Source organism: Coregonus lavaretus (genome assembly GCF_964263955.1).
Source record: "Coregonus lavaretus genome assembly, chromosome: 5".
In the NCBI taxonomy this organism is placed as follows: domain Eukaryota; kingdom Metazoa; phylum Chordata; class Actinopteri; order Salmoniformes; family Salmonidae; genus Coregonus; species Coregonus lavaretus.
The window spans coordinates 61,623,090-61,638,184 of record NC_139992.1 but is presented as its reverse complement, the minus strand read 5'-3'; the positions used below and the strand labels follow the sequence as shown (position 1 = coordinate 61,638,184).

At 42.7% G+C, this 15,095-nt stretch overlaps 1 protein-coding gene across 1 annotated transcript in view; it reads right to left on the bottom strand.

Moving 5' to 3' along the window:
- Positions 1–15,095, bottom strand: part of hdac4 (histone deacetylase 4) — a gene marked incomplete at its 5' end in the record, with an annotated part of 124,776 nt that overhangs the window by 62,013 nt on the left and 47,668 nt on the right. Inside the window, 4 exons of the mRNA XM_084161596.1 lie at positions 5,331–5,428; positions 10,548–10,667; positions 14,032–14,119; positions 14,305–14,360. Coding sequence (XP_084017722.1) covers positions 5,331–5,428; positions 10,548–10,667; positions 14,032–14,119; positions 14,305–14,360 — 362 coding nt within the window. The remainder of the gene's footprint in view (positions 1–5,330; positions 5,429–10,547; positions 10,668–14,031; positions 14,120–14,304; positions 14,361–15,095) is intronic.

Here is a 15,095-nt window from a genome sequence, read left to right as displayed (position 1 = left end):
GTTTGCCCACTGACAACGACATGATCAGTCTATAATTTTAATGGTAGGTTTATTTGAATAGTGAGAGACAGAATAATGCATGTCAAAAATGTTATAAATTGATTTGCATTTTAATTAGGGAAATAAGTACAGTGGGGAAAAAAAGTATTTAGTCAGCCACCAATTGTGCAAGTTCTCCCACTTAAAAAGATGAGAGAGGCCTGTAATTTTCATCATAGGTACATGTCAACTATGACAGACAAATGAGAAAAAAAATCCAGAAAATCACATTGTAGGATTTTTAATGAATTTATTTGCAAATTATGGTGGAAAATAAGTATTTGGTCAATAACAAAAGTTTCTCAATACTTTGTTATATACCCTTTGTTGGCAATGACACAGGTCAAACGTTTTCTGTAAGTCTTCACAAGGTTTTCACACACTGTTGCTGGTATTTTGGCCCATTCCACCATGTAGATCTCCTCTAGAGCAGTGATGTTTTGGGACTGTCGCTGGGCAACACAGACTTTCAACTCCCTCCAAAGATTTTCTATGGGGTTGAGATCTGGAGACTGGCTAGGCCACTCCGGGACCTTGAAATGCTTCTTACGAAGCCACTCCTTCGTTGCCCGGGCGGTGTGTTTGGGATCATTGTCATGGTGAAAGACCCAGCCACGTTTCATCTTCAATGCCCTTGCTGATGGAAGGAGGTTTTCACTCAAAATCTCTCGATACATGTCCCCATTCATTCTTTCCTTTACACGGATCAGTCGTCCTGGTCCCTTTGCAGAAAAACAGCCCCAAAGCATGATGTTTCCACCCCCATGCTTCACAGTAGGTATGGTGTTCATTGGATGCAACTCAGCATTCTTTGTCCTCCAAACACGACAAGTTTTTACCAAAAAGTTATATTTTGGTTTCATCTGACCATATGCCATTCTCCCAATCCTCTTCTGAATCATCCAAATGCACTCTAGCAAACTTCAGACGGGCCTGGACATGTACTGGCTTAAGCAGGGGGACACGTCTGGCACTGCAGGATTTGAGTCCCTGGCGGCGTAGTGTGTTACTGTTATTTTTTTTTCTCTGTGTCTGTCATAGTTGACGTGTACATATGATGAAAATTACAGGCCTCTCTCATCTTTTTAAGTGGGAGAACTTGCACAATTGGTGGCTGACTAAATACTTTTTTTCCCCACTGTATTTGACCCCCTCTCAATCAGAAAGATTTCTGGCTCCCAGGTGTCTTTTATACTGGTAACGAGTTGAGATTAGGAGCACACTTTTAAAGGGAGTGGTCCTAATCTCAGCTTGTTACCTGTATAAAATGCACCTGTCCACAGAAAAAATCAATCAATCAGATTCCAAACTCTCCACCATGGCCAAGACCAAAGAGCTCTCCAAGGATGTCAGGGAAAAGATTGTAGACCTACACAAGGCTGGAATGGGCTACAAGACCATCGCCAAGCAGCTTGGTGAGAAGGTGACAACAGTTGGTGCGATTATTCGCAAATGGAAGAAACACAAAAGACCTGTCAATCTCCCTCGGCCTGGGGCTCCATGCAAGATCTCACCTCGTGTAGTTGCAATGATTATGAGAACGGTGAGGAATCAGGCCAGAACTACACGGGAGGATCTTGTCAATGATCTCAAGGCAGCTGGGACCATAATCAATTGGTAACACACTACGCAGTGAAGGACTGAAATCCTGCAGCGTCCGCAAGGTCCCCCTGCTCAAGAAAGCACATATACAGGCCTGTCTGAAGTTTGCCAATGAACATCTGAATGATTCAGAGGAGATTTGGGTGAAAGTGTTGTGGTCAGATGAGACCAAAATCGAGCTCTTTGGCATCAACTCAACTCGCCGTGTTTGGAGGAGGAGGAATGCTGCCTATGACCCCAAGAACACCATCCCTACCGTCAAACATGGAGGTGGAAACATTATGCTTTGGGGGTGTTTTTCTGCTAAGGGGACAGGACAACTTCACCGCGTCAAAGGGATGATGGACGGGGCCATGTACCGTCAAATCTTGGGTGAGAACCTCCTTCCCTCAGCCAGGGCATTGAAAATGACATTGACCGAAAACACACGGCCAAGGCAACAAAGGAGTGTCTCAAGAAGAAGCACATTAAGGTCCTGGAGTGGCCTAGCCAGTCTCCAGACCTTAATCCTACAGAATATATGTGGAGGGAGCTGAAGGTTTGAGTTGCCAAACATCAGCCTCGAAACCTTACTGACTTGGAGAAGATCTGCAAAGAGGAGTGGGACAAAATCCCTCCTGAGATGTGTGTAAACCTGGTGGCCAACTACAAGAAACGTCTGACCTCTGTGATTGCCAACAAGGGTTTCACCACCAAGTACTAAGTCATTTTTTGCAGAGGGGTCAAATACTTATTTCCCTCATTAAAATGCAAATCAATTTATAACATTTTTGACATGCGTTTTTCTGGATTTTTTTGTTGTTATTCTGTCTCTCACTGTTCAAATAAACCTACCATTAAAATCATAGACTCATCATGTCTTTGTCAGTGGGCAAACATACAAAATCAGCAGGGGATCAAATACTTAATTCCCTCACTGTACTCTAACACACTCAACCCCTTTCCTCCACAATCAACCAGAAGATCAGATGCTCAACGGTTGTTACATCCCAGAGCCCAACTCAAGAAAGGACCTGATTTACAAATGCATATACAGTTACAGCTGTTTGAGAAAGCATGCAAGATTGAGCAAAAATGCAATGTAAGATTTGATTAATCTATTTAATCTATGTCAAGTCCTTGGTGATGGAGATCAGATCCACCCTCTTCACCTGAGACACAAACACTCTGGTACCCCGTTGTAACCATTTTCCCCAAGCATCTCCGTGCAGTCAGACCTTTGATTATTTTGTGCCACTTGGGCCACAATAATAAGCCCCCTCTCTGATTGTCCGAGTGTGACCCTCTCCCCATGGGTTACTGCAGCCAGTGTTGCCAGCACTGCCACTACCTGGGTGGGGGTACCCCACTGGAATCCCCACCGGCTAGGTACAAGGTCATCAAGGTTCTCATTAGCAGCTTTGAGAATTTCCTTGTATATTATGCTCTCCCATCAGGGGGCTCTGGCTTTGTAGGACAAACCCTGCCAGGCAGGGTCAGAATCTTGAGGGGGCGGTGCTGCTCAAGTAGGTCTCTGACCGCATTTATTTTTCTGTTTAGGCTGCATATAGGCAACTCACAGCAGGTCCATAAAACAGATGGGGACTTCTCTTTGGTGTATGGGTCGCTCAGGTGGGTGTCTAGGATATAGGGTTGGGGATCGTTCCATCATAATAGGACAATAAAAAAATTGATTAGATATATACTATATTTTAAAATGTATATCCCTCATCTGCACAAAATTGAAAGCTCTCTCTCACAACCCCTGCTCACAGACACACGTTGGTTCTGGGATATGCAACCATTTCCTTTCTCACTCACTTAACGCCACACTTATTCAAACACAAAAACGCACACCACACCTTCCATCACAATTCATCCACACATACCCACATACTGTGCCTTCTATGTCTTCTGTTCGCTATGTTTTTATCTCCACTATGTTGATTGAGTACAGGTGTTCTAATTAGCTGTATTTGAAGATGTATTATTTTGCTTATGATATTTTCTTGTAATACCGTTTTATCCTTTTATAAAATACTATACATACTATAAATGTTCTTTATTATTACAATCCCTACCATGGCTAGTATTGGGTGCTCCATTATTCGACTCTATTAGAACTTTCAGAATAGCCATGGAGTAGTCTTTGTGTCGCGTTACATTTGGTTGTCAATATACAGTTTATCGACAACGAGAGCAACACGCTTCCCTTTTAATCTATTTTCCTTGAAGATTGGGTACAGAACTTTGCGCCGTTCTGCAATCTCCCTCAGGAACTGATCATCCATTCCTATTTTGGTGCCAGCAAGTCTTTTACCTAGGCTTTTTACCATTACTTTAACGATTGGACGCTCATATCTCTGTCCTCTTTGTCCGAAACGGTGTACACGTTCGAGTTGGATTTTATCGACAGCCTCGAGTGGGATTTGAAGCGCTGTTAGAAAGAAGTCCTTCACAATAGTCTCGGTTACCTCTCCCTCTTTTTCCTGGATACCCGTAAGTACTAGATTTTCTCTCATCGATCTAGTTTGCATGTCTGGTAAGGCTTATCTCAGAAAGTTGTTATCCTTTTTAAGTTCCTTAACGTCCATTTCTATATTAGTGACTGTCCCTTTTAGTATCTTTCTCCTTTATCGCAGCTTTTCCATCACTCATTTCAAGACTCGCCTTCAACTCTTTTACATCATTACTGACCAACTCTAGTATGCCCAGTTTGTCATTTATCGACTTCAACAGGTCGCTTTTCACACTTACCAGTCCCAGTGGTGAAAAGCATAAATCATCTGTATCAGTCGACGAGTCAAGTTCTCTTGGAGATTGATTCTCCTCGTTTATCTTCCGTCATGTTTGGGTGTTGCGTGTTGTTGTAATATTTGTCAATACATTTCTCTAGCCTTATCATTTCTTTTGTGTTATTATCCAGATTGAATGTTATTACCCTCAAATATATGAAGTGCTAATATTTAGTCTAACTTACTGATATTGAATATTATGTTTTTGTTTTGAGGTGATTTTTACCGCTGTGTATTCAATACGCCATCTTGTCTAGTAGGCTACAGAATTAGAGAAGGCCTGTTTCTCTCCCCTGTCAGAGGCAGCATGCCTGTCTTACAGACTAAGCCTAGTAAATGTTATTATAAATAAGAATAGAATATGTTTCTAAACACTTCTACATTAATGTAGAAGACATGCTAACCTCCCCTGTTATTGGTAATGGTGAGCGGTTAGCATGTCTTGGGGGTATGATCTTTGACCCTCTGTAACTTTGTAGCATCCACATTAATGTAGATTAATTCAGGATTATCCGTAACATTAATGTGGAAGTGTTTAAAAACACATTCTCATTATTCTGATATTGTCAATATAGCTCCAGTATTTGAATAATTTATTTTATTCAGTCATTATTGCTCATCTTTATCAAGGCTGTCAATTATTTAGAACCCCACTGTATATGGTTCCAGAGCTGGGAACTGTCAGGACAGACAGACCACTGGGACCTTCAGCCTGTTGAAATACAACCCTCTCCTCATACAAGTGCTCCCTAAGCACTCTACACTCCAACAGCCAACCCCCACCGCTGTAAATTCACCACTAAACAGGCCCCTAATTTTCTCAATTTTTCACTCTTTTGTTTTCTTGCGCTGGTGTTCCCAGCGTAAAGAAACGTCATCATACTCTGTGGTAGCTAGTCCGTGTTTGTGTGTTACCTGAAGGCAGCCAGGTACTCTGCGTCTCCCATGGGTGGTTCTAGTCCCCCGGTGAAAGCCATGTTCACATTGAAGCCCATGCCTGCCCCAGTGCCCACCTACAACACACAAAACGCAACATAGGTTGGTCGCGCAAACACACACAACAGGCACACACTCGCAAAATTACACACACACATACACTAAAACATCTGAACATTGATTGACCATATCAAAGCCCTTTCTAGTAATATATGTAGTATTTCTAGGAAAAGACTGCTGGGATTCCTGCCATTTACCTGTCAAAGGTCAGATTACAGCTGCCAGGCAAGAGCACACACACACACACACACACACACAAGTACACACGCAAGCACACACACACACACACACACGCACACGCACAAGCACACGCACACATACTTTTACAATAGATCTGGGCATTTTACAAACAACAACAATAATCTGAACTACAGTGCATTCGGAAAGTATTCAGACCCCTTGACTTTTTCCACATTTTGTTACGTTACAGCCTTCTCCTAAAATTGATTATTATTGTTAATGTTTTCATAACTCTACACACAATACCCTATAATGACAAAGCCAAAACAGGTTTTAAGATTTTTTTGGAAATGTATTACAAATAAAAAAACAGAAATACCTTATTTACATAAGTATTCAGACCCTTTGCTATGAGACTCAAAATTGACCTCAGGTGCATCCTGTTTCCATTGATCATCTTTGAGATGTTTCTACAACTTGATTGGATTCCACCTGTGGTAAATTCAATTGATTGGACATGATTTGGAAAGGCACACACCTGTCTATATTAGGTCCCACATTTGACAGTGCATGTCAGAGCAAAAACCAAGCCATAAGGTCAAAGGAATTGTCCGTAGAGCTCAGAGACAGGATTGTGTCAAAGCACAGATCTGGGGAAGGTACCAATTTTTCTCTGCAGCATTGAAGGCCCCAAAGAACACATTGACCCCCATCATTCTTAAATGGAAGAAGTTTGGAACCACCAAGACTCTTTCTAAAGTTGGCCACCCGGCCAAACTGAGCAATCGGGGGAGAAGAGCCTTGGTCAGGGAGGTGACCAAGAACCCGATGGTCACTCTGACAGAGCTCCAGAGTTCCAGAAGGTCAACCATTTCTGCAGCACTCCACCAATCAGGCCTTTATGGTAGAGTGGCCAGACAGAAGCCACTCCTCAGTAAAAGGCACATGACAGTCCGCTTGGAGTTTGCCAAAAGGCACCTAAAGGACTCTCAGACCATGAGAAAAAAGATTATCTGGTCTGATAAAACTAAGATTGAACTCTTTGGCCTGAATGCCAAGCGTCACGTCAGGAGGAAACCTGGCACCATACCTATGGTGAAGCATGGTGGTGGCAGCATTATGCTATGGGGATGTTTTTCAGTGGCAGGGACTGGGAGACTAGTCAGGATCGAGGGAATGATGAATGGAGCAAAATACAGAGAGATCCTTGATGAAAACCTGCTCCAGAGTGCTCAGGACCTCAGACTGGGGTGATGGTTCACCTTCCAACAGGACAACGACCCTAAGCACACAGCCAAGACAACGCAGGAGTGGCTTCGGGACAAGTCTCTGAATTGAGTGGCCCAGCCAGAGCCCGGACTTGAACCTGATCGAACATCTCTGGAGAGACTTGAAAATAGCTGTGCAGCGACGCTCCCCATCCAACCTGACAGAGCTTGAGAGGATCTGCAGAGAAGAATGTGAGAAACTCCCCAAATACAGGTATGCCAAGCTTGTAGCGTCATACCCAAGAAGACTCGAGGCTGTAATCGCTGCCAAAGGTGGTTCAACAAAGTACTGAGTAAAGGGTCTGAATACTTATGTAAATGTGATATTTCGGTGAATTTTTATTTTAATACATTTGCAAAAAATTCTAAAAACCTGTTTTTGCTTTGTCATTATGGGGTATTGTGTGTAGATTGATGATGGAAAAAAAACAATTTAATCAATTTTAGAATAAGGCTGTAACGTAACAAAACGTGGAAAAGGTCAAGGGGTCTGCATACTTTCCGAATGCACTGTAAGTGCCGGTTGGCCTCATCATTAAGAAACATGTATTAGGAAATATTACAATTGGACTACTGTCAATATTGTAGCAATTACCAGGGGAGAGCCAACAACAATTGAGTTTTCTTTATGTTGCCAATTTGACTGTGAATAACAGGAACATTTCCAAAATTCTATTTTCTGGTCATTATTAGTTATTGAGCCAGGGAAGGCAGAAAGTATAGTGCCCAGTGTTTGACTGAATGGTGAAAAACAGCCACCATTTACTTTGATTATCAGTGTTCAACTTAGTGAGTGGTCATCAATTGGCAAAATTGCTATAACTAAAAATATTCCAAGGTTTTCCAGAAATCCCATTGGAATATCCCAGAATCAGGAGGGAATATGCCGGAAATCCTCCATCCAGAAATTCTGGAAAACCAGGGAATTTGGGGAAAGTGACCAGAATTTTGGAACCCTACTCTTCAGTAAATCGTTTTTCATTAACAAGAGGAAAGCATTGGTGTTGAGATCCTACACACTGTGCAGGGAGATGAGCTACCAGTGTCTGTCTATGTGTGACAGTGATGTGAAGAACAGTAAGAGCTTCTCAAAGTGGAACACATACAGTTGTGGTCAAAAATGTTGAGAAAGACACAAGTATTGGTCTTCACAAAGTTTGCTGCTTCAGTGTTATGAGATATTTTTGTCAGATGTTACTATGGTATACTGAAGTATAATTACAAGCATTCCATAAGTGTCAAAGGCTTTTATTGACAATTACATTAAGTTTATGCAAAGAGTCAATATTTGCAGTGTTGACCCTTCTTTTTCAAGACCTCTGCAATCCGCCCTGGCATGCTGTCAATTAACTTCTGGGCCACATCCTGACTGATGGCAGCCCATTCTTGCATAATCAATGCTTGGAGTTTGTCAGAATTTGTGGGTCTGGGGAGTTTCATGGCCATGGACCCAAAATGTTTATGTTTTGTTCCCCGAGCCACTTAGTTATCACTTTTGCCTTATGGCAAGGTGTTCCATCATGCTGGAAAAGGCATTGGTCGTCACCAAACTGTTCTTGGATGGTTGGGAGAAGTTGCTCTCGGAGGATGTGTTGGTACCATTCTTTATTCATGGCTGTGTTCTTAGGCAAAATTGGCTGAGAAGCAACCCCACACATGAATGGTCTCAGGATGCTTTACTGTTGGCATGACACATTACATTACATTTTAGTCTTTTAGCAGACGCTCTTATCCAGAGCAACTTACAGTTAGTGAGTGCATACATTACATGTTTTTTTTTTGTTATTATTATTTTTTAATACTGGCCCCCCGTGGGAAATGAACCCACAACCCTGGCGTTGCAAACGCCATGCTCTACCAACTGAGCTACATCCCTGCCGGCCGTTCCCTCCCCTACCCTGGACGACGCTGGGCCAATTGTGCGCCGCCCCATGGGTCTCCCGGTCACGGCCGGCTACGACAGAGCCTGGATTCGAACCAGGATCTCTAGTGGCACAGCTAGCACTGCGATGCAGTGCCTTAGACCACTGCGCCACTCGGACCTACCACAGGACTGATGGTAGAGCTCACCTTGTCTTCTCCGGACAAGCTTTTTTCCGGATGCCCCAAACAATCGGAAAGGGGATTCATCAGAGAAAATGACTTTACCCCAGTCCTCAGCAGTCCAATCCCTGTACCTTTTGCAGAATATCAGTCTGTCCCTGATGTTTTTCCTGGAGAGAAGTGGCTTCCTCGCTGCCCTTCTTGACACCAGGCCATCCTCCAAAAGTATTTGCCTCACTGTGCTTGCAGATGCACTCACACCTGCCTGCTGCCATTCCTGAGCAAGCTCTGCACTGGTGGTGCCCCGATCCCGCAGCTGAATCAACTTTAGGAGACGGTCCTGGCGCTTGCAGGACTTCCTTGGGCGCCTTGAAGCCTTCTTCACAACAATTGAACTTCTCTTCTTGAAGTTCTTGATGATCCGATAAATGGTTGATTTAGGTGCAATCTTACTAGCAGCAATATCCTTGCCTGTGAAGCCCTTTTTGTGCAAAGCAATGATGACGGCACGTGTTTCCTTGCACGTAACCATGGTTAACAGAGGAAGAACAATGATTTCAAGCACCACCCTCCTTTTAAAGCTTCCAGTCTGTTATTCTAACTCAATCAGCATGACAGAGTGATCTCCAGCCTTGTCCTCGTCAACACTCTCACCTGTGTTAACGAGAGAATCACTGACATGATGTCAGCTGGTCCTTTTGTGGCAGGGCTGAAATGCAGTGGAAATGTTTTTTTGGGATTAAGTTCATTTTCATGGCAAAGAGGGACTTTGCAATTAATTGCAATTCATCTGATCACTCTTCATAACATTCTGGAGTATATGCAAATTGACATCCTAAAAACTGAGGCAGCAGACTTTGTGAAAATTAATTTTTGTGTCATTCTCAAAACGTTTGACCACGACTGTACACACCAGTGTTTCCCCTATATGCATTTAGCGGCAAAAAAAACAGAAGATACATTTTCGGGCTGGTAAAATGTTTTCAGTGTAAAACGATTAAAACCAGATATAAAGTATGTAGATAATATAATAGAGCAATATATATTTTTCATAAAAAATAATACAATCACCAAAATAAAAACTAGACAAAAAAATGTCATGGCATTGGACCCCCATTGATTTTCTTATAATGTTTGAGTCACTCAAATAGTATATGAACACGGCATAAGCCTTGGCAAAATGTGTACAATTACAGGAAATTAGCTTTAAAACTGCCATTTTTCTCTCAGCCCGTGACAAAATGTGTAGAATTGCAGGAAACTCGTTTTAAAACTGTAAAATGTTCTCTCAACCCCATTGCAAAATGTGTAGAAATATAGGAAATTAGCTTTAAATACAGGAAATTAGCTTTAAAACTGTAAAATGTTCTCTCAACCCCATTGCAAAATCTGTAGAAATACCAAAAAATTGCTTTAAAACTGTAAAATGTTCTCTTAGCCCCAAGGCAAAATGTGTAGACATACAGGAAATTTGCTTTAAAACTGTAACATGTTCTCTTAGCCCCATGGTAAAAAGTGTTGAATTGCAGGAAATTAGCTTTGAAACTGCAATTTCTCTCCCCCCCAATGCTAACTTTGCCAACGCTGCTGAAAACAATCATAGGGAAAACACTGCACACGCACACACACACACTCCGCCACTGACCTCATCAGGCGCTCCACTGCCGGGGAAGAAGTTGCCGTCGTCGTAGCGATGGAGTGACAGATAGAGAATGTTGGGGTCGCTGTAGAATGCCTGTTGCGTGCCATTTCCATGGTGAACATCCTGACAGACATGGAGAGTGGCAGGCTATGGTTACTTTCTGACTAACAACTGATTTAGGATCAGGTCTCCACATCCAAATCCTATCCATAAGCATTGTGCGCTAAACATCAAAATCAACCTTGAATCAGTCGTCAGATGGGCATAATGCTATCCACTGTCGTGCTTAGCCACTATCTAACATCCTACAACCTTTGTGACCAGTTCAGAGGGTTGCATGTGTTTTAGGCGTACAATTGGATTAAGTCTGTTTTACAAATCTCATTGCTGGGTGACAACATCTTTTACTTTCCATTTCATTTCAGCAGACCTTCCCACATAGTCAAACATAAAAAAGTGACTTAAGCTTCTATATCGAGGCATTATCTCATACAAGACAAGTTTTAAAGAAGGTAATTTTCTAACTAAGTGTCAATTTTTTGACGGCACTGCTTAAGAAGTTTCTATATTGAGACATTTTGTAATACAAAAGACGAGCTAAAAAAGCGGTCGTTTCTCCCTGGATGACAGGGCTAGCTTTAGAAATCTCTCTCAGTGACAGACAGGAGGAAATGAAAATGGTTTCAAAGGCTTTGGCCAGCTGTATAACGACCCCAGCAGCATCCATTAGCCATGATGACACGCACATCTCTTCCTGGGCATGGGGACTATTTTCAGGCCTTTCAAATGTAAAAAACGCTCCTCTTTCAGTTTCTGACCTACATACTCTAGTGTGACTGTCTTTATAAGGTGTGCTTTTTGACACAAATGTGTGTCGTACTGATAAATGACATGACGCACAGTGTGACAGATGAAACACTGGCCAGCGCTCATGCAAGGTTTGGTTCTCGGCGCCAAGATTATTTTGACATCAATTTGACAGAGTCTAACGCCAGACGTATGTCTCATATTATGTTATACAGACAGGTATTGTTTGTTGACACTGAATAACTTGGTCTGTAAAAGCATTATATTACACTCGCAGAACTAGGGCTGACCCCATTTAGTCGACTGGTCGATTGTTTGATCGATAGGCTGTTGGTGGACCAAGAGTTTTTTACTCGAGCGTTAGCAAATATATATATACACTATACTGTATATACAAAAGTATGTGGACACCCATTCAAATTAGTGGATTCGGCTATTACCCATTGCTGACAGGTGTATAAAATCAAGCACACAGTCATGCAATCTCCATAAACAAACATTGGCAGTAGAATGGCCGTACTGAAGAGCTCAGTGACTTTCAACATGGCATAGGTTGCCACCTTTCCAACAAGTCAGTTCGTCAAATTTCTGCCCTGCTAGAGCTGCCCCAGTCAACTGTAAGTGCTGTTATTGTGAAGTGGAAACGTCTAGGAGCAACAACGGCTCAGCCGCAAAGTGGTAAGCCACACAAGCTCACAGAACGGGGCGTAGCACGTAAAAATCGTCTGTCCTCGGTTGCAACTCTCACTACTGAGTTCCAAACTGCCTCTGGAAGCAACGTCCGCACAAGAACTGTTCGTCGGGAGCTTCATGAAATGGTTTCCATGGCCGAGCATCTGCACACAAGCCTAAGATCACCATGCGCAATGCCAAGCGTCGGCTGGAGTGGTGTAAAGCTTGCTACCATTGGACTCTGCAGCAGTGGAAACATGTTCTCTGGAGCAGTGGAAACACCATCTGGCAGTCCGACGGACGAATCTGGGTTTGGCGGATGCCAGGAGAACGCTACCTGCCCCAATGCATAGTGCCAACTGTAAAGTTTGGTGGAGGAGGAATAATGGTTCGGGCTAGGCCCCTTAGTTCCAGTGAAGGGAAATCTTAACGCTACAGCATACACTGACATTCTAGACGATTCTATGCATCCATCAAACACCTTTGGGATGAATTGGAATGCCAACTTCATTGTCCGACCTCACTAATGTTCTTGTGGCTGAATGGAAGCAAGTCCCTGCAGTAATGTTCCAACATATACCCTGTATGAGGAACAAGTTTTGGTTTATTTCATTCCATTTACCAGTTGTCAATTTATTCATTGTCTTTTATTTGTAGTGCTACTGTCAATGTTGAGTAAGAACGCGCACCTGATTACGCATAGAAGTAGGCCTAGGCTACCTGGCCTGCACGCAAATGTAGGCCTATAAATGTGCCCATTTGGGGATCTGATAGCATTTCTGATTGTCTTATCTCACCACCACTCTGGAGTCTGTTTTTGAGGATGACAATAGCTCCTCAATGTAGCCTATTTGAAAAATCTTTCCAGCTCTCTTTCGATAACCACTTGGTGTGTGAAAGGGGGAAAAAATGTCATGCTCTGATCCGGTGGAAACATCATAAAATAGGCCTACTTGATTACTTCTTATCCCATGCGCAAATAGCCTACAGCTGTGTCTGTCTGTCCGGAGCTCACTAGCATGGGAAACTCTGAGGGCCCAGAATATTTTATACAATGTTGCAAGTTTGCTAGCATTAGTTTCAGGCCAGACCAAGTTGATAGTTGATACAATGTTTCAAGTTCCTTGCAGACAGGCCATGCTTAGCCAATGTGATTTATAGGATATTTATTTTTATCAGGATATTTTCTCCCTGCAGGCTGCAATGTTTTTATTTGTTGGCTTTATGTAGGCTATTTTTACATAGTTGCCAATGGCAATATAAATCACTTTTAGAATTTTGATTAAGCACATAATGATTTTGCGATACAAAGACTATATTATAAATGAAATGAAACTGTTCCACGAAAATGTGCATATGAAAATCATAACTGGCACGCAAATCGGTAGAAATGGTAAGATAAATTGGCACTCCAAATGGAAAAGGTTGCCGACCCTGATATTGCCCATTACCGGCAACTTCAGGAGTTTAATGGCAGAATCTGCGAAGGCCAGCAGCAGCTGGAGGAGGAGGGTCAGGAACAGGTTTTTTTCTTCTAGTTAGGCTACCTTGATCTCTGGCTCCCTCTAGTCATTTGTATGTCTTAATTAATTAATCACAGTGTGCTTAAAGCATCAGACAAGCTAAGTAGCCTATATATATAGTTGATTTTATTAACACATAGGGTGTGTTAATATAGGAAAAAATACAAGTTTAAGAATTTCAACAAATCAATTGGTCGAAAGAATAGGCGACTCTCGGTTGACCAAGATTTGTTTTGGTCGGGTACGGCCCTACGCAGAACATTAACAAATGTTAAGAAAGATAGGTCACATTATTTCATATAATAATATAAGCCATTTAGCAGACGATTTTATGCAAAGCGACTTAAAGACATGCGTGCATACATTTTACGTATGGGTGGCCTCAGCGGGAATCGAACCCACTACCCCCTTGCAAGCGCCATGCTCTAATGACTGAGCCCCACCTTATTCTGTGTGAAAGCACAGGAAGTCCAAGGTGAACTCACCCAATCCACAATCAGGATCTTATTGACACTGAGCCTCTGCTGCAGAAGTTTAGCTGCGATGGCCACTGAGTTGAAGTAACAGAATCCCCTGTGTGATGGAGTGATGAGAGAGAGGGGGGATGAGTGAAATAATATGCATTTAGTGAGTCCAACAGGTATTGTGATTAGGGTTCTGATAATTTGATTTTGCTCGAAATCTCATACTGTTTCGTAATGACTTCAACAAGATCTGATCCAATGAGAACGAAGAAAAATAAATGGGGTGGGACTTACATAGGTGTGCTCTCCTCTGCGTGGTGTCCAGGGGGCCGGACTACAGCAAAGCCATTCTGCCAATCAGAGAAGAGGGAGCCATGTTACCCATAAGGCCTTAATCAATCAAAGACTGACAGACACTCATACTGTAATAGCACAGATAAACACATAACACCATAAACACACACGAAAATACCTATTTACACACACACACACCAGCACACACACACACATTCCAGTTTCTCCATGCAGTATTCAGTTCTCTGCCTCTATGACCCTAAATCCCCTTAGGGCTCACACTTAATTGTTTTGCCATTTACAGTGCGGAGGGTCAGACACTGCCGGTGACACACACACGCTAAAATGTTTGTTATATTCTACTGAGCCATTTACTTTATGTTAATATTCTTATCTTTTGTTATTTCTTATTGTTGTTGCATTGTCGCGAAGGAACCTGCAAGTAAGCATTTCGTTGGACGGTGTACACCATGTGTATCTTGTACATACGACTAATACATCTTGAAACTTGAAACACACACACACACAGGTATGGCTGACAGCTGGGAGCAGCAGTGCGAGGCGTGGATGTTGTGCTAATGTGGGGACCTGGGAGACTCCCGCGCCGACTGGTGTAATATGGGGACATATGGGGACTGGTAGGGACGCCCAGTGTTTGGGGGCCCTGACTGACTGTGGTATGTGTACGTGGTGAAGTGACCTGTGTCCCTGTAGTCCAGTCTAATGATGTTGAGGCAGCTGCTGTGGATTACTCTCCACCTCGCCTGGCCGCAGAGGATATTATTCTAGCA